Source organism: Pseudoliparis swirei, chromosome 16 (assembly GCF_029220125.1).
Source record: "Pseudoliparis swirei isolate HS2019 ecotype Mariana Trench chromosome 16, NWPU_hadal_v1, whole genome shotgun sequence".
In the NCBI taxonomy this organism is placed as follows: domain Eukaryota; kingdom Metazoa; phylum Chordata; class Actinopteri; order Perciformes; family Liparidae; genus Pseudoliparis; species Pseudoliparis swirei.
In genome coordinates this window covers 16,387,524-16,405,096 of record NC_079403.1, presented here as the reverse complement: position 1 = coordinate 16,405,096, position 17,573 = coordinate 16,387,524, and the positions used below count along the sequence as shown (strand labels likewise).

The 17,573-nt window shown below is 41.8% G+C and overlaps 1 protein-coding gene across 2 annotated transcripts in view; it reads right to left on the bottom strand.

Annotated features, from left to right (window-relative positions):
• The window catches only part of col11a1a (collagen, type XI, alpha 1a), a 75,705-nt gene that overhangs the window by 43,908 nt on the left and 14,224 nt on the right, over window positions 1-17,573 (bottom strand). For both annotated transcript variants that reach the window (XM_056434234.1, XM_056434233.1), the window contains exons 5-25: window positions 16,688-16,813; window positions 15,286-15,378; window positions 13,933-14,028; window positions 11,799-12,080; window positions 10,615-10,680; window positions 10,290-10,331; window positions 10,117-10,179; window positions 8,897-8,971; window positions 8,663-8,746; window positions 7,611-7,667; window positions 6,720-6,773; window positions 6,532-6,585; window positions 5,784-5,837; window positions 5,575-5,628; window positions 4,585-4,638; window positions 4,114-4,158; window positions 3,859-3,912; window positions 3,712-3,756; window positions 3,053-3,106; window positions 2,216-2,260; window positions 829-882 (exon numbers count right to left, since the gene is read on the bottom strand). In XM_056434234.1, the coding sequence (XP_056290209.1) occupies window positions 829-882; window positions 2,216-2,260; window positions 3,053-3,106; window positions 3,712-3,756; window positions 3,859-3,912; window positions 4,114-4,158; window positions 4,585-4,638; window positions 5,575-5,628; window positions 5,784-5,837; window positions 6,532-6,585; window positions 6,720-6,773; window positions 7,611-7,667; window positions 8,663-8,746; window positions 8,897-8,971; window positions 10,117-10,179; window positions 10,290-10,331; window positions 10,615-10,680; window positions 11,799-12,080; window positions 13,933-14,028; window positions 15,286-15,378; window positions 16,688-16,813 (1,551 nt within the window). The remainder of the gene's footprint in view (window positions 1-828; window positions 883-2,215; window positions 2,261-3,052; window positions 3,107-3,711; window positions 3,757-3,858; window positions 3,913-4,113; window positions 4,159-4,584; window positions 4,639-5,574; window positions 5,629-5,783; window positions 5,838-6,531; window positions 6,586-6,719; window positions 6,774-7,610; window positions 7,668-8,662; window positions 8,747-8,896; window positions 8,972-10,116; window positions 10,180-10,289; window positions 10,332-10,614; window positions 10,681-11,798; window positions 12,081-13,932; window positions 14,029-15,285; window positions 15,379-16,687; window positions 16,814-17,573) is intronic.

Below are 17,573 nucleotides of genomic sequence, written 5' to 3'. Positions count from 1 at the left end.
AGCTCTGGGGCCTGAGGGCAACTAAGGTGAATTTACACACCTCTCCTCGCGAGGGCAGAAATGGAGGAATGACATGAGCTACTGCAGGTCTAGAATAACAAAGCTCAAAGGCACATTTCTTATTTGTCCTCGCCTTGAGAGATTTCTGAGGCACAGTTCTGCAGTATTTCACAAGAAGGCTCTGTGTGTGTCAGACACCGAAAGGGAAAGCCGATCAAAACAGCGTATCCACTTTTATTGCCGAGTAGAACAGGACCTTTCTCAAGTAGACACACATGTTTAAAGCCTAAAATGCAGTATTGTGCAGCCGGTTACATTTTAGATGGATATTAGTCTCTGTTAGAGCTAAACTAACCTAAATAAAAACTAAATTAATTAATCAATGTATTTTTTGTGTTGAACTTTGCTGTTCTCTTCATGATGGAGGAGGATAAAATGTTAAACAAAAGTGTCCTGCGACTTGTGTGCTGAGAAAGGTTTGAACCTGAAAGACTGGCTGGAGACATATCCCATGTCCATATTTTGAGTCACAGTTCTACGAGTATATCACGGGTCTTCAGATCTGGTTTAAAATGGTCATATGAAGGTCAGCTCTATGCTGAATGTAACCACCTCTACATCCACCACTTTACTAATTCACTCAAAACTGTTTTTATAACATGTTGAGTTGTTGAAGGGTGCATGTACTATCGAATACATTCTAGTGCAATAAAAAGAGTGTGTTCGTAGTGAGGTTTCGGTGGAGTAAAGTGGAATCCTATTTCTGTTTGTGAGTGTGTGTAATACTGGTATACTCTATGTAAGTATAAAGGTGATAAGAGCACGCACAGGGGGCCCATCAGCTCCAGGTAATCCAGACAACCCCGACCTGCCGTGAGGTCCCTGTGTGGAGAAAGAAAAGATCAGAGGTTACAAACAATAACGATCATCACTGAGCAGAGTTCAGAGGTTACAATAAGCTGAACACTATGTTTCTTATGACCTTCCATTTGTTACCTGAAGTTGGTATAAGAGAGCAGACTGTCTCTGATTAAACATAGCTAATCAAAATAGTTTCACTAGACACGTTCAGTTTAGGTTAAGAAGCAGAAAAAAGACACAAAGACGAGCTCTGAGCAGATAGAATACAAATGAGTTATGAGTAGGGATGGGTATCATTTGGGTTTTTATCGATACTGGTGCTAAACCGGTACTTTTAAAACGATACCGGTGCTCAAACGGTGCCTGAACCGATACTTATTCTAGCCGGGATCGCTGTACATCAACACATCTGCTAACAGACTGTCACGCTCGTAGCTAGCGCTAGCTACGAGCTAGCTTAAACATGGTTATAATGGCTAATTTATTATTTATTGGCCTACTTTTATGAATGCAAGACTTGCAATCAACGTTCCGGTACTAATCTAAGTTCAGGCTGCTCTTTCATTCATCGGTCTCCACGTGTTCAGGGGACCGGTGACGGTCTCCCCGTCGCGTCCAGCCTGAAGCTGGTGTGCTCCACACCGGCCTCACGCAGTCACACACGGCGCATGTCTCCGCTGTCAGAGTTAAATATGAGAGGCTCGTAACCTGCTGACAGGGCGGAGTCACCTGAGAAGTTCACAACAATAGTTTTTTTCAATTTCAATCGACTCAGGCACCAGTGTTGCCAGGTCCGCGGTTTTCCCGCGGAATTGGGCTACTTTTGAAGTGTTGCCGCGGGTTGAATTTTTTGTCCGCTGGTTCGGGAAGACCTATTTTGCATGCAAATTACATGAATATCTTTAAATAAAAATCCCTATTTTAAATGAAATACTTTTTTTATACCCAAATCCTACCAAACTGACTCCAGATCAGCACGTACACACATGGACATGGACTTTAAAAGCAGTGTATATGGTTTGGCACGGGCATATTTTGAGTTCTGATATTGGGCTGGTTTTTGGGCTGGTTTTGATTGGCCATTGGGCTGGTTTTGTCCCACGGACCTGGCAACCCTGTCAGGCACGGAAAGGAAGCACCGAAATGTGCGTTGCGTTTCGGTCCGGGTAATACCGGTTGTATTGGAACCGGTGCCACATTGGCACCGATTTCCTGTACCCAACCCTAGTTATGAGTGAATTGGCACATTATAAATAACATTGACATTGTGTCAATCATAAACTAAAACAAGTTTTTTTAAATGTAAATTCATACATACTTTCTTTTTACATGTTTTAAAAACAGAGTGACATACTTTTTCACCAGGTGGTCCGATAGGGCCTTGAGGACCAGGAAGACCCTATGAGACAAAGTCAAATAGAAATGAGAGTATGTTACTATGGCAACAACAAGCATGCTTACACACACACACACACACACACACACCTATAGACACACATACAAGCTAGATAAACTGAAGAGTTTGTTGGAGTTGTAAATAGTTGAACAAGTGAGGGATTGTTAAGCTGGTACCTTTGTGTGTGTGTGTGTGTGTGTGTGTGTGTTTGTCCTTGTACAGCTGTCTTGGTGAGAACCAATTTGAGCTTTAAAACTTGAGAGAGATCATTTTAGAAAGTGAAAACATTGGGCCGCTCCTCTCCTTGACATGCATTATATCATCGGGTGTCCTCACAAGTATAGAAGTACAGCGTTGTGTGTGTAACGAGAAAGGTCTGGAGGCGTATTAGCATCCAGCATGCGTGTGGTACTGCAGGTACTGAAATATGTGTGCATGTGTTTCTGTATATGCCTCTGCATGTGTGTGTGTGTGTGTGTGTGTTATAGGGGTAATTTGAGGCTCTGAAGCTTGCTTCAACAGGTTTGGCCGCTTTGCGGGAATTCCATCGACATGCATAAAATGCTTTGAGCCGCACCAACCCTGAAACGTTCCCCTCCTCAAGATGCTCTATGAAGGCTGCGCTGCTCTGTGAGGAGTGTGTGCTGGGTGACACAGGCAGCACGAAGGCCTCAAACAAGTGTGTTTAAGGCCTTCACTTCAAACTCCACTGCATCGATGATCATGATGCATGCAAGGACTCTGCACTCTTTGCCGTTGCCATCGGTGTCATGGGCGTGTGATGGATTTGTTTACCTGTGTTCCAGGGATTCCCTGCTGCCCGGGTGGGCCTGGTTCCCCTTGTGGTCCCTGAACAAAGATGGAGGTGTCAGAGCTAAACACTTGTCCCTGAGTAATCCTCTGTGTCAAATACTGCCACTTGAACTACACAAATTATTATAATCATTGTCAACAAATCAGTGGGCCTCCAACCTGCTGCCTAACAGCATGTAAACATGCTTCATCTTAACAGGGCGAAGTCATAACGTGTAGACGATAACACAAACTGTTCTGAATAACTAATTATACAAAACACAATACATTAAAATGCAATGTTGTATGGTGAATATTGTGTGTGGTCCTGTCTACGTAATGGGAAAAGGGTGGGAAGTAGCACAGACAACGTAGCGCTGTACCGGCCACTTGAAGATGGCGTACATACTCGTACTCGTTTTAGCATCATCAAGCTGCTTTAAATTATTCTGCAAGTTATGTGATTAAGTGGTGATAGTTTGAGGAAGTGCTTCGGTGCAGCTTAACCTGCCACATCTACTCGTCTTGTAACAGCCTATTCTCGACCGGGCAGCGTTATAGAAACAGTAGTGTGCAAATCAGACGACCTCCTAAAGCTCTGCAGCCTTCGGAGCCGAGCTACGTTTGGAAGTCCAATGAGTCGGAGGAAGTTGAGTTCATACCATGTTTCCTTTGGCACCAGAAGGCCCGTCAACACCAGCAACACCCTGCGAAGGACAAGTCAGAAAAGACCCATGTTACCTGATATCAATTTATTTCATAGAGGAAATAATATCACAGATACGGGTCATACAGGTCGTGGTACGTACAGGAGATCCACGGGGTCCAGCAGAACCACGAGGTCCCAGCAAACCACGAGGACCCTGTGAAGAATGAGAAGCAGTGGTTTATATTCGATGCTCTGAACAATGGTGAATCATTTTCAGAGGCCAATCGCGTCCTCTAGTGGATGCTTTTGTCAAACAGAGATCAGACATCAGAGAACTAAGAGGATCTTGTTGCAACATGTTGGAATTCCATATGTTTGGGATATCCTTATGAAACCAAACCAACAGCAGCCTTACACTCTCGCCAGATAATCCTCTGGGCCCGATCTCTCCATCCTCGCCCTGAGGGAAGAGAAAGACAGAAGTCAGAATATTCATCGGAGGGGTTCTGTGTCTAAATCTCTGTAATTTCAACAAATAGAATCTGAGAAAAATACTGGCATCTTGTATTGAGACCTTAACTATCTCTCACCAGTTATAACCGTGAGCTCTCAAAAAGCTGTATTAGCAAGCTTAGCTCAACCTAACCAAACATTGTTGAATGGAGGACCCGCCTGAGGGTGGAGGGCAGAGTGGGGTCGTTAGTTTCATGGGGAGGAAAGGTTAAACACAAACCCTCCTCCTTCCCAGCTGATTGGTTTACGCCCAGCTGACGCTGCCTGAGGGCTGAGTTCATGGACCACCTCTGATGTAACTGAATGTGAGTGGTTCACCTCAGTTGAGTGCAATATTTTCTTTAGGGTTTTGGTGGAAAGAGGAAGTACTTACTCTATGTCCATCCTCTCCAGAGGCACCTGTGGGTCCCATTGGCCCCAGCTCCCCCTGAGACAGAAGAGAAAAGAAAGAAATTCAGATTTGGGTCAATTCATCATTTTATGAAATGACCTTAATGTTTCACTCTTTCAGAAAACCTGAACCAATCAGCCACAGTGACCTGTGTGATTCATACTGGACATATTCTGAATCTTTCTGACTGTTATGCTGCTTTTATTTTGAGGACTCTCATTATGCTGTATTTCATGCTGTATTTATACATTTCAATCATTCTCACGTGAACATTTTTACTTTGGTCATTCTTGTACATCGCTTTATTGTGTTTGCTTTATTCTAATATTTGTATGATGTTCTCCCTAATGTAAAGAGGCATCTAAAACATATGATTTAGAATAACCAGTGGAGTTCATCAGCTCTTCCTCCACATGAAGGGAGTTCTGCTAACATGTTTACTTTATCATCAGCAGCTCATTCTGCAAACTTGAAATACATACAATATGGCGACTTGGTTTCACTTTAACGCTGCCATTACATTTTTCAGTGTCAGTCCTAATAATGCAGGTACATTAGTGGAATGAAACAAATGAAAACTTATTGTTAAATGTATTTCCCCCAAGACATTGTAGTTATTATCTCATCGCACAAATTCACTCAACGTGATCTCTGACCGGAACCTGCAGCCAAATATATTTAATCCAAAGCAGTTGCCATCTAAAAGATACCCAAGCTTCAGAAAATGTAATCTGAGAATCATGAGCTTGTGAAACATGTAGAGGAGATGTTTCTCAGGCAAAACACTACTCTGTTGTTCAGGAGGATTCCTTCGAGATCTGGTTCATTGTTAGTCAGTGGACAAATATCTCAAGTATTCAACTTCAGTGGCATTTGCAATAGAAAAGCTGATTTTGAGAACATCAAAACGTTAATACTTTGACACATGGTTTTGACAAATTGAACTGCAGACGACGACCAGACTGGACTCACCCTGTGTCCCTTTTCACCAGACAGTCCGGGAAGCCCGTCGAAGCCTCTGTCACCCTGTATAGAAACACCACAGAGGACGTCACCAGACCACACATCAAAGGCTGTATGGGCTGCGGTATCCTCGGCGCAAAGCTTCGTGCAAATAATACTCAATTTCTCCTTTGTACTTGGTCACATGAACATGAAAAGTTGTGTGAGGCTGATGGTACCTTGGAGCCCGACTCTCCGGGCATCCCACGAGATCCGTCAGCTCCGGCACGGCCCTGAGAAACATAGCGGAAAAATTACGCATATACTTTTGTATTGTAGTTGTCAGTTATTAAGATGAGTTTAAGACAACAAACCCTTGAAATTCTAGAAAATCCTTTTATGTTCAAGATCATTAGAAGTCGATTTGTCGTATTATTGTGTTTTTGTGTTATCTGTTTTGTGTTGTCCAGGTGGTTTGTTGGATGGTGCAAAGTCTTCGAAGTAATAATAAAACATATATAAATATCTGAAAACACTTCTAAAATAGTGCCAGCAGTAGATGGGTAGATTACATATGGACACTAATTGATTCTTTTATCACATGGTGTGACATTACGAACAGCTAATGGTTTACAATTGACCTATGAATCAAGCGTATTAGTAATTTGCTCATGACTGGTTTATGTTTATTAATAATCACTTAGGTCAAGATGTTTGGCCCTGCAGATTGACTGCGCCCTGACATTAATTGTGTCTCTTATCCATAGCCAGTTTTAACATGTTGGCATTTTTAGACGGATTTACTGGCTGTCCATTGATCTGAGGGTTGGAGGCAGCGCAGGTCTTTAAGAACATATCAACATATCAATTGTTTGTTGGTCTCGAAATAAGCTTCTCGGCATGTGAGCAGTGACCACAAGTACAAACATTCACACAACAGCAAACACACACATCGCGAGAGTGGACCAGGTCATTGAGTTCACTCACCCTCTTGCCAGTTTTGCCAATTTGTCCTGGAGGCCCTTGGATGCCACGGGGACCCTGTACAGACACACAAGGACCAATTAATGACAAAGGACTAACAACCTGGGAGGTGGTCTTCAGTCCCTGGTGAAGGATATGTCATCATCGTCATCATCATCATCATCATCATCATCATCATCATCATCACTCACCTGAGGACCATGGTCTCCACCTTCACCTTTCAGTCCGATATTACCGGTTAGACCCTTGAGGAGAGAACACAAACCAAACATAAATACTTTTCCGTCAGCCGCAGAGATGGGTAGAACAGACATTACAAAAAGTCAACAGCAGGTGGCGATGTTGAGCTCAGAATGTACTTTATTTTTGTGTGTTCCTCTGAAGAAAAAGGAATCCACACATTCTTGTTGCAACAGATACATTTCCAATAAGATCCTTTGGAATTCCTATGAATTCTAGCATGTCTTTATGACAATTAATATATATAATGGACTGTTCATTCGGATGGTAAATGCTTTAAATGAAATAGATATTATTAGAATGATAAATTGTTGCTCAGGGCAGAGAGATATGGGGCCTAAACAGTAATCTGTCTGCAGGTACAGCTGTTGACTTGGTGATTACAGAGAGACATTTTAGAAACATGAAATAGCTTGAATGTCTGAAAAGGACCAACACCAGGATGACATATTATTGTCAACTGGTCGCACAGAACAGTCAAGCAGCCACTGAGCCGCCTACCGCTGATGCCACAACATTTCTAAACAAGCCACCGTGTTTCTGGTCTCTTCCAACTCGTTTGACCTGACAACACTGGGATGATTTTTGCCAAGCTGTCAAGAGAATTGAATTCCAAAGCTCTTCCTGAAATATTGGGGAAATACCTTTACCAGCAAGCTTGGAGTAATTGTAACTTTAGTGTCACAGTAATGCGAAAGGATGTGATGTGTGGCTATGACAACTTTAAATATCCACGTATTATAGGAATAATAATATATTAAAATGAAGGAAATCCCAAAAAATTATTTTGCCAAATTCCTACAAACAAGCAAAGAAAACAACCAAAAGAAGAGACCACTCACCAGTGGCCCTGATCTTCCTGTCAACCCCATTGGCCCCGAGGATCCCCTCATAGCCAGCTGCAGGACAGAAACACAGGCGAGAACAAGGTTACATTCCACTTCATGAAATCCATTCAAATGATGTTCTGAACATTCGTTGTTGAGGACAAATATCTACATTATATACATACAGCATCTATTAAGTCTGTATTTTTTCACACTTTAAATGTTTTGATTAAATGTCATGCTTCGATTTTTTTACACACCACCTCGTTTCTCTAACATGTTCCATGCTTCGTCAATTTTACTTCATGAACTTTTTTTTCTTTCACGTTGTATGGTACACCCCACAGCACGAAGGTGTAATTGACTCATCCTAGTACTGGGAGCCGTAAGCAGCGACTATACAGCTCCTAGGATGCAGCTTGGGGGTCCGGGGCCTTGCCTTGCCCACCTGTCAGCTACCAGTCCACACTCATCCTTGTGCTATTGTTTGTGGTCTGTTGTTTTATGACAAAATCCAATCAAATCCATAAAATATATGCCTATTATAAAATGGCGCTTTCATTTCTTCAATACTTTATACATTTAATTTCAAACAGAAGAGCTTTATACTTAAAAAACCCACCCATTGCATATCTGTAATCACAATAACTAGTTGTGCTTCTTAATTATCAATCTGCTCAAATACTGTATAAGAAATCCACCGTAGCATCGTATATGATGATTTGGGTACACTTCCGTATTGTACACATTATTGTCTAATTACTTTCTCTTTCTCTTTTCCTCGATCCACCCACCACCTCTCCAACATACATACACAAGAAAGATATTTTTACACCTGTTGGTTCAGCCCACCCGCAGCCCCTAAAGTATTTTTAACAGTCTCTTCTGTCTGTCCATCTGTTCAAAGTGGCCTTTTTATGTTGCTGCTCTTGGCATGTCTCCTTTTAGCCTTGCAAGGCCAACAAAATGCAACCCCCCTCCCATCCCCATCCCCTGCTTTCTCCCTACAGCTGTGTGTAGGGAGCAGGGTGGGGGCTTGGTTTTATTTAATGACCTCTTCTACTTACTCTAGCCTGGGACAGGATGGCCTGAGCTTGGGCTTCTTGGGCAGAAACCACTGGGCCCTTCTCGCCATCCCCACCAAAACGGAACTGTTGAACAAACACACACACAGCCATTAAAAAAGGTTCTTCATCCTGTTTGTCTGCACTCGTCAATACCCTAGAAATTAGTACAAATATGGAGTATTATAATACAAGGTGGCTGGTAAATACTTCTCTTGCGTTATTTTGAGCACTTACTGGCAGCATCAGCATGGTACCAGGGGGTCCTGCCAAACCATCAGCACCAGGCAGACCAGAACGACCAGGAGGACCCTGCAATACAGAAGAGAATACACCAGATATATATAATGTGACATGAGAAACTTCGTAAGAAAAACTGTAACATGTCGGGAAAAAAAAAAAAATGTTAAAGAGATAACGTGATGATGGAGATTTGGATGAACTATTCCTTTCTTGCATGCTGTTTACCAAAAGAAATATAAATCACATAGCTATTTGTATGTATGTAATGTAAATATATTATCATATCTGAATACATATTAATAACTAACATGGTTTAAAGCTGCTGAACTGACTACCCCTTTCTGTTGGCTTTGTCACATCTCACACATTTCATTTTCAGGAAATAACATATTTTTTAAAGAATTTATGATCGTTTAGATTGCTAAAAATTGCTGTAAGAAAGTGTAGACAAAATGCACACAGATATGCATACATATGCCGTGCTATTTCTAATTGCAAATCTACCTGATCCTCAATCCTTTTGGTTGAGACACCTACATGTTGCCAATACATATGTTTATATGGCAGTAATATGGATGGAAAGACAAACATAGCCACACACTTTCACAAGCCCCCCCCCCCCCCCCCTCACACACACACACTCATCAACATGTGCTCTTCCAGCACAGAGACTAGCCCTGTCTATCTGTAAACCTCGCCACTGTCTCCAGTCCAAAACCAACATCCTTTTCCATTAATCCTTGTTAGCATGTTTGTACGTGAGAGGTTGTGTTAACAGTTTGTGGAACAGGGAGTCCAAAGAGCACATCGTTAAATCATTTAATATGGATACCTCGTACCAAGGGAAACGCGACAAGCGCCATTCCGCATCTCCAAGAGGCCATAATATTGTACGTGCTTGTCGCATCTATACGGTCTGACTGTGTTTGGGTGAATAATGGCAGAGATGGAGCTCAATCATAACAGATCCTCTCCACTGACTGCATTCTGCTCTACACTGAGGCCCGTTGGAGTACATTAATGTGCTTAGATGAGCTTCTCACAGTATGGCTGTTAGAATTTATTTCTACTAGTTAAGGCAAAGTTAGTATATAAATAGTGTTGCTAATGCTACTGCAGTTTAGGATACTTTCCACAGTCCAAACTCACATTATATTTACAGTCTAAACACATTTTAAAAAGTCGCTGGTTTGGGAGCATAAATGACGACTCACCCTGTCACCATAACCTCCAGCGGGGCCTGGGGGTCCTTGTAGCCCTGAGGGACCTGGAAGACCCTAAAACCAGAACGCTCAGTCAGCGCACCACAAGCAGGCGAGCTCTTTAAATCCAAACAAGAGTGGCGTATAATCAACACTAACTTATATCTTTTTAACAATATACTCACAGCTGGGCCATGGGGTCCTGGTGGTCCTTCAATAAGCATGCCCTTTAAAAAAAAACACACATTTTTTCACACCACGACCACTGTCCTGTGCTACAGCAGGTTCAGGATGAGTCAACAAGGTTGGGGTGAAATTCTGCTGCAGGTTTCAGCACAGGTTCAGTGACCAGTGCTTTATGAAGGGTCTTAAAAGCAGTAAAACATGTCGTTCAGGAGTTGACGTCATGTCACTTGGTCTTAGATCATTTGCAATCTATAATAACAGTGAGAGAGAAAATGAGACTGCTTACTGACTAAATGTAATAATTTGAAAAAGATTGTCACTCACGGGCTCAATGACAGCCGGCTCGCCCTGGTCTCCCTTCTGGCCGTAGGCTCCTCCAGCGCCGGCAAGCTGTAGTGACAAAGCAAGAACAGAGGCGTCACGCTCCACACAGCAGCAGCAGTCCACCGGGGAATGAATAGCGATGATGAGCAAGGATGAGGCCGCTCAACCAGTGAATAGAATGAGTGTTAGTGCTTGAACAATCACATATTCAGTTGCAGCTATAGAGGCAGTGAATCAAGAACAACAGAAAGTGAGACAACATGATGGAACCAAACCAGCGAGATGTTAGTTGTCATGGACCGCTATGTGCTTGAAATGGAGCAATGCCGTCATTGCATTGCCAGTGTGCCGTCATGCAAACCTCACAAAATAACACAAATACATACAGATAAAAAGAGACAATAAGAGATATTTCCCCACAGTGTACAGTTTCACATTCAAGAGAAGTTAAGCATCTTCTTTTCTAATCTTTGAGCAACATTGCAAATGATGATATCCTTCAGGAACTGTATTTAATTTGTGGAATAAGTTCAACGACAGTGTGTATTCCCACGTGTTTTGAGGGTGAAGGTGGAGAAGTAGGGGGGGGGGGGGAGTTCTCACATGGTAGAAACCACCCCCAGTTACACAGACACACAAATATGTCGGATGATGTCCTGACTGTTCAAAAGTTTGGGAGGGCAGTGAAAAGAAGGAATAACATCTTGATCATAATTGTGTGTGTGCACGCTGCAGACAGCTGCCCATTAAAATGGCAGAGGAAGAGATGGAGGGATGCGATGCAATCGCTGGGATAAATGGGTCGGGGGAGAGGGCAGTATGTGTGGAGTGCTGGCTGGACCGTGTCTGAATACTGTGTGCGGAGAACAATAAAGTTTGAAGAAAGAAGACAAAAATGTCAGGACGGGATCTACTAAACTAAAAAGGTGATCAGTTTCACCCTCTCTAAGAAAACACAGGTGCATGCACTGTCCCTATCATAGCTGTCAGTCATTAAATGACCAATCACACACCAGTAGCACAGCAGCAAGACTCCACACTCAACATGTCAATGACACATTGCCAAGCAACCCACGAGGAAGGCGTGCACCAGAAGACAGAGTCCATAACACAAACAGGAGACGTTTAATGCGTGCCGTTCATGCTCACACCCGTCGGTCGCCAGGCCGCGGTGTGCTACTTACGGTGCTCTCAGAAACGTCAGTTTCAGCAGCAACCCCGAGCCCCAACTCTTCATCTTCAGTTGCCGGGGTTTGGGGCTGGGCCCTGTCATACTCGTCATATGTCCCGTAATCATACACCCTGTTGTCAAACTCGCCCAAGTCATAGTCCTTTAGGTCATATTCCTGAAAGTTATATGCTTCCGCACCAGTGTCCACGTTGTCCACCGTTTCTGGGACAATGGGCTCCGGAGCAATGGGAGTGGCCTCGGTGACATACGCACCGACAACATCGTCCTCCACAGCCTTCCAGGTGTTACCCAGGCGAAGAAGAGGGGAGGTAATGGTGAGCAACCAAGGAAATAAGGATGTTAGTTAAGCAAGTGAGGCAAATAGTCTACTTTTAGATGTTATTAAAGCAAAATGAAAATATATTCAGCATGATATGCAAAAAACACTATTCTAAAAACCAACGGTAACACCTTATTTGTTCAAACAACAAATACAATCTTGAGTTATCTTGGCAATATCTGATAATAACTGAGCTGCCAGTATTGTGTTATAGTAATTTGAATAGGTCCAGAACCAAAGGGCTAAACTATACACTGTTGTAAATCATGTTACTAATTGTGTACTGGATTATGTATCTGCATTAACAATTCTAGAAAAATGATATTCAACTTTTCCGAGATGGAAATGTTAAGACTACTGTGCTCTGTTAAATCACACATTCATGAAATACAGTAGTGCAGTAATCCCTACAACATGTTATAATACAAAAGAATAAAGTGTTACCGTAATGCCTGAATAAAATCTAAAGTTTGTTCTTCTTGTCAAGACAGACTTGATCTCAGCCTTCCTTTCCTTCTCATCTTACTATTGATACAGACAGGAAAGAAAGGCTGAAATAGATGTCTGAAATGACACAAGCAGCGATGTTTCATGGACATATCATGAGTCATCAGATTGCAGCAGCTGTGCAGATATACAGAGTGCATCAAGAGACATACAACTAAGATTAATATCAATACATCCCTTTGGATATAAAATGCTTTGGGCCGCCTGTGAGTCCACTCTGATACACTCTGTATGTTGCACAAGTCCTGCAACCACAATCACCATTCTCTCCAAAATGATCATTGTGTAGCTGTAGCTTTGGAAAGGAAACAAAATAGATGCAATTAAACAGTCATTATTGGCAACACTCCATCTTGCCAAATTATAAATGTAAAATGACTGTAGAATCACATCCACTTTGTCAAAACATTGCGGTAGAAAATGCACATTCTTAGCTGGCTGTGAGGAGATTTCAGACTTGGTGATCATAGTTCTTTCAGAAGTAATTTGCAGAACTAGTGATCAATACCAAGCTCAAGATGTGATGGACAGGGCGTATATTGTTTCAAAGATAATCTCCACTATCATTTACTGTAAGTGGCATTGGCTGAGCCAGGCTCTGCCACAATTAACTTATTTTAATCCTGGATACGGCAGCACATCTTGTCATCTCTCCACTCTTTATGTGGGTAATAAAAGCAAACAGCACTATCTCTAAATATCAGAAATCCCATGATTGGCTGTTGGTAATGGTGCACATGTTACTTCACGAAAAGTCAGAGTGGATTCTGAGCAAATTTCCTTTTCTAATCATAATATTACCATACGTCACAGTTAGCTTGGCCTTTTGTTTATTTCTCATGTATACTATCCAGAGAACCTCAAACTTTAAATCCCCAATTGCTTCAAGATGCCACACATTTTTAAAGAAATGGGTTTCATGTCTCCATTTTCTGTGTACTAACAACATGTGCAGCCGTAGCCAAAAATGCATGTCATGATTCAAAGCTACAAGTAACCTCCTCGGCGTGCACCGCATTATTTATAAGCATGCAACGCACCCCTCGGATCCACATGGTGTATTCAGTGGAACAAGTGGGTTGTAGCTTTGAAGCATGACAAAGAAAATCCTTCCCTGTCCATCAGTTCCGCAACACTCCAAAATCATTGTAAAGTCAAAAGACACACCACTCCATGAGAGTGGTTGTGTCTTTGTCATTTCATACCGGATACTTCCTCGGGCAAAATCATCCTGGCTCGAATTTCCCAAAACACCTAACACCGTTTTTTACAAGTAGATGAGAATGAAGATAAAAATTACCTCGTTGGGTCCGCTCGTGGCAAAGGGGGACTGAGTTTGAGTATCATCTACAGTTCCGTAGTCAAAGTCTGTATTGTAATCTTCTACATTGTTTGGCTGAGTCATGTTGAAAAAAAGGAAAGAAATATAAAGCGAGGGTTAACACAAAGGCTCAAACCAGGGGTTATTGGCTAGGGGATCCTTTCAAGCTGGCTACTTCTACACAAAAGAGGTTAGGGAGCGCTAAGTCTGTCATCACAGATTTTCCCTTCAAGGCAGGAAGATCTTGATGGGATTTGGTCTCATCTTTAGATGGACGTTTACCCTAAAATTGCCTCTGTGTCGTGCTGGCGCTGTGGCCTGGTAGCCAGGCATCTGTCGCTTCTTCTTAGCGGCAAACTTTTTAGTTGGTGATTTTTTGGCAGCAAAGAAGTTTAAGGGCTTGGCCTTAGTTTTACTGAAGGACTTTCTGGTCCTCTTCTTTTTCATGGAGACACTACGTTTCTTTCTCTGGAAGTTGCGGCGACAAAGAACACCAAGACAAACATGGGACATTCAAAAGTTGAAATTATTTAAAGACACAATCCTCAACTGTTTAACAGAGTCCTTCCCAACCCGACTGTCCATGCGCTGCAATTTCCAATATCAGCCCATGCACAGTAGTTGGCCAGCGTGGTGTGAATTCAAATGTCGACCACGCACGTCAACTACGAGGGCTGCAATCGCTCACAATATTAGCGATCACTTTAGATCATGGAACAATTGGGTAGAAGGAATGCTGCACAACAATCGAGGACTGGGCCTTTCATGTGACACACATAGTTATCTATCTGGGACAAATACAAAACACACAGGATTTGCTTCTCAGCAACTCTTTACAGCTATTGCAGTAATAAAATAGCCAAAGTGCTTCTGAAATAGTGAAATGTTGCAGATATTCATATACCTAAATATATATACAATTATAATGTATACAATAGTTTTAAAGACATGCTGGAATGCAAAATAACCCAAAAACATTCAAAGCAGATGGCATTTTCCAAGTGAAAGAAGGCAGCAGACTCATGAACAGATAGAAGTCAAACTGACACACTGAGTATGTTTACATGCACACACTCATTATCAGAGTAGGCATAACCAGGTCAGGACACCTCCATTATTTATCAATGTCGTGGGGTGAATCAATATTTTGAGGCTGAAATATTTCAATAAAAAATATTGTCGTTAAGCTGATAACTCAAAGTTACTGTATTATTGTGTGCACATAAACATATCATTGAGACAGACATCACAAGACAAACTTAGGGATGAAAGATAAAAAAAGACATTACAGAAAGACCTATTTTTTCCATTTCTTTTCCTTTTTTCATTTACCTGTGGTTCAGAATACTCATCGGTTGGAATGATGTCTGTGGCTCCCTCAGAGTAATCATAGAACTGAGAGTAATCTAAATTTTCAGTAGTGTACTGGATAGGTTGGGAGAAAGAGAGAGAGAGGGGAGAGAGAGAGGAATGAAGAGAGGTCTTAGTGTTAGCATTAGTGCTCTTTCAGCAGGAAGATGATACAGGTACTTATCATCATGGACATGCTACATGTTTAAAAGTTAATGTCGCGGTGTAATGCTATAATGAACAATAATGTATCATTTATAACATGTTAACATATTATGAGTTAGCAAAACCTTGATATAATCAAAGCCAAGTGTTACTAAATTAGACAATGGTTTGAATATGCTGAACAAAGGAGTTCAGAACATGCTGAAAGAGCCATGTGCGCCTTCAAACATGTCGGCAGATGGGGTGTTTAAAAGCTCATAAATCATAGGAAAACAACAGTGAAAACCTCAAAGACAAAGAAAATACCAGCTGAATTTTACGGACATCGTAATGGAACTCTCTCCCTGCAAGTGTGTACATTGTACACTTATGAAGTCTAAATTCATATTAAAGGGTCTGATTTATGGAGTCCTCAAGTAGTCTCTTAACAAGGACATCATAATGAAACCATACAATATAATAATACTGAGTTTTAGGGTTGGACCCAACTTCTAGTTATCAAGGTTTATAACTTCATGCTGCAACTTGGAAGTGAGGTTGGAACACGATACGATGTCTCACTGAATACAAATTACTCATTTGGCATTATATGTATTTCCGATTGTCAAATGAACTAAAGATAGATGTGGTTAAGCTGGCCTTGACTTAGGTTCACACTGCACATTGTATCCTATCGCGGGGTATTGTATATGATTGTTTTACCTTGCCCCTTGTAGTCAAATATAAAAGAAGGGTTAAGTAGTTACACACATTCCAATGTGTCCTTGGATGCAGCTTGTTCTTGTTTCCAACTCTTAATCACAGGAATAAGAATTATATGTAAACAATTGTGGTTAATAGGCATTTATGAATTGCAGAAAAAGATTAGAGAAAAAGAATAGGGAGCCCTTTCAGGTGCTTTCAATATTTTCAAAGACCTGCCAAAATACTACAGCACTGTATGTTTTAACATGAATCAGTTAAATTAAATACTTAACTATGAACTAAACCTCTTTTGAAATCAATAACTAAGTCACTAAGTTTACAAATTGAGGCTAAATATAATCATATGTGACTGAGACCTGACAGCTTTGGTTTCTTTGCATGTCAAAGTCATCAGCAAGCCATGGATACGAACAATAACCAGGTGAAAGTAAAGCTCTTCAATATTTCCTGTTAAATAACAGAAATGAATCAGGCCCTCCGCCTGAAGCTCCCCCACCCTCCCTGGTTGGCTGACCTCTTCCTCTGGCTGCTGCGCCTGCAGAGAGTCCCTGTGGGGGGTGTCACAGTCTGGGCTGTAATGTTCACAGTAGTCATACGCTGCTTTGGGATCTGCCACAATCAGGAGTTGCTGGATGTCACCCTGCAAGAAACAGAAAAAGAAACCTGTGTTACTTGACCTAAACTCATGCAGGAACATATTTAACAGACACAAAATCTTACAGTACAGTTTTTAGAAATCACAATTTGGAATTAAATCTGTTTGCAAAATACATTGAAACCAGATCACTTGTACCAGACAAGAGGAGGCTGCCCTTCCGCCCCCCTCATACACACACAGGGTCATGTCTCATCTTGCTCACACACTCACCCATACTGGGACTGCGGCATGAATGTAAATCTCAAATTGCAGATGCGATCTCTTTGGTCCCATACACTTAGAGTCTGGCAGAGTAAATTCCCCCCTGGAATGAATAAACAGCTTGACAAATATCAGTTGTGTCTTCTACTCTCAAATAACACAATCAGGCTCCAGATCAAACCTCACCCGTCAAAAGCTTTTCATTTAAAGCCTTAGTCCACATGGTTACTGATGGTATCTCACGCACTGTAAGTGGAGATTATCTTTTAAGTAAATTAACGTAAGCCATTTCTAAAAATATCAACGGGAAAAAAAGGGAACATATTGGGCAAAAAGCCCAAAATACACAATGAGTTTGTATGAAAACCATAGCACACAGGAAAGAGTAAAACCTCAGACATGGTTTGAGGAAGTTGCTCTAACCACAATGTTCTCTCTGGTTGGGACGGGACGGCACACAATGCTTGACAAAGCTCCAGCAATGTCTCGTCTTATCGGCCCGACAGCCAAAGCACAAAGCTCGCTGCGAGACAGCAAACAT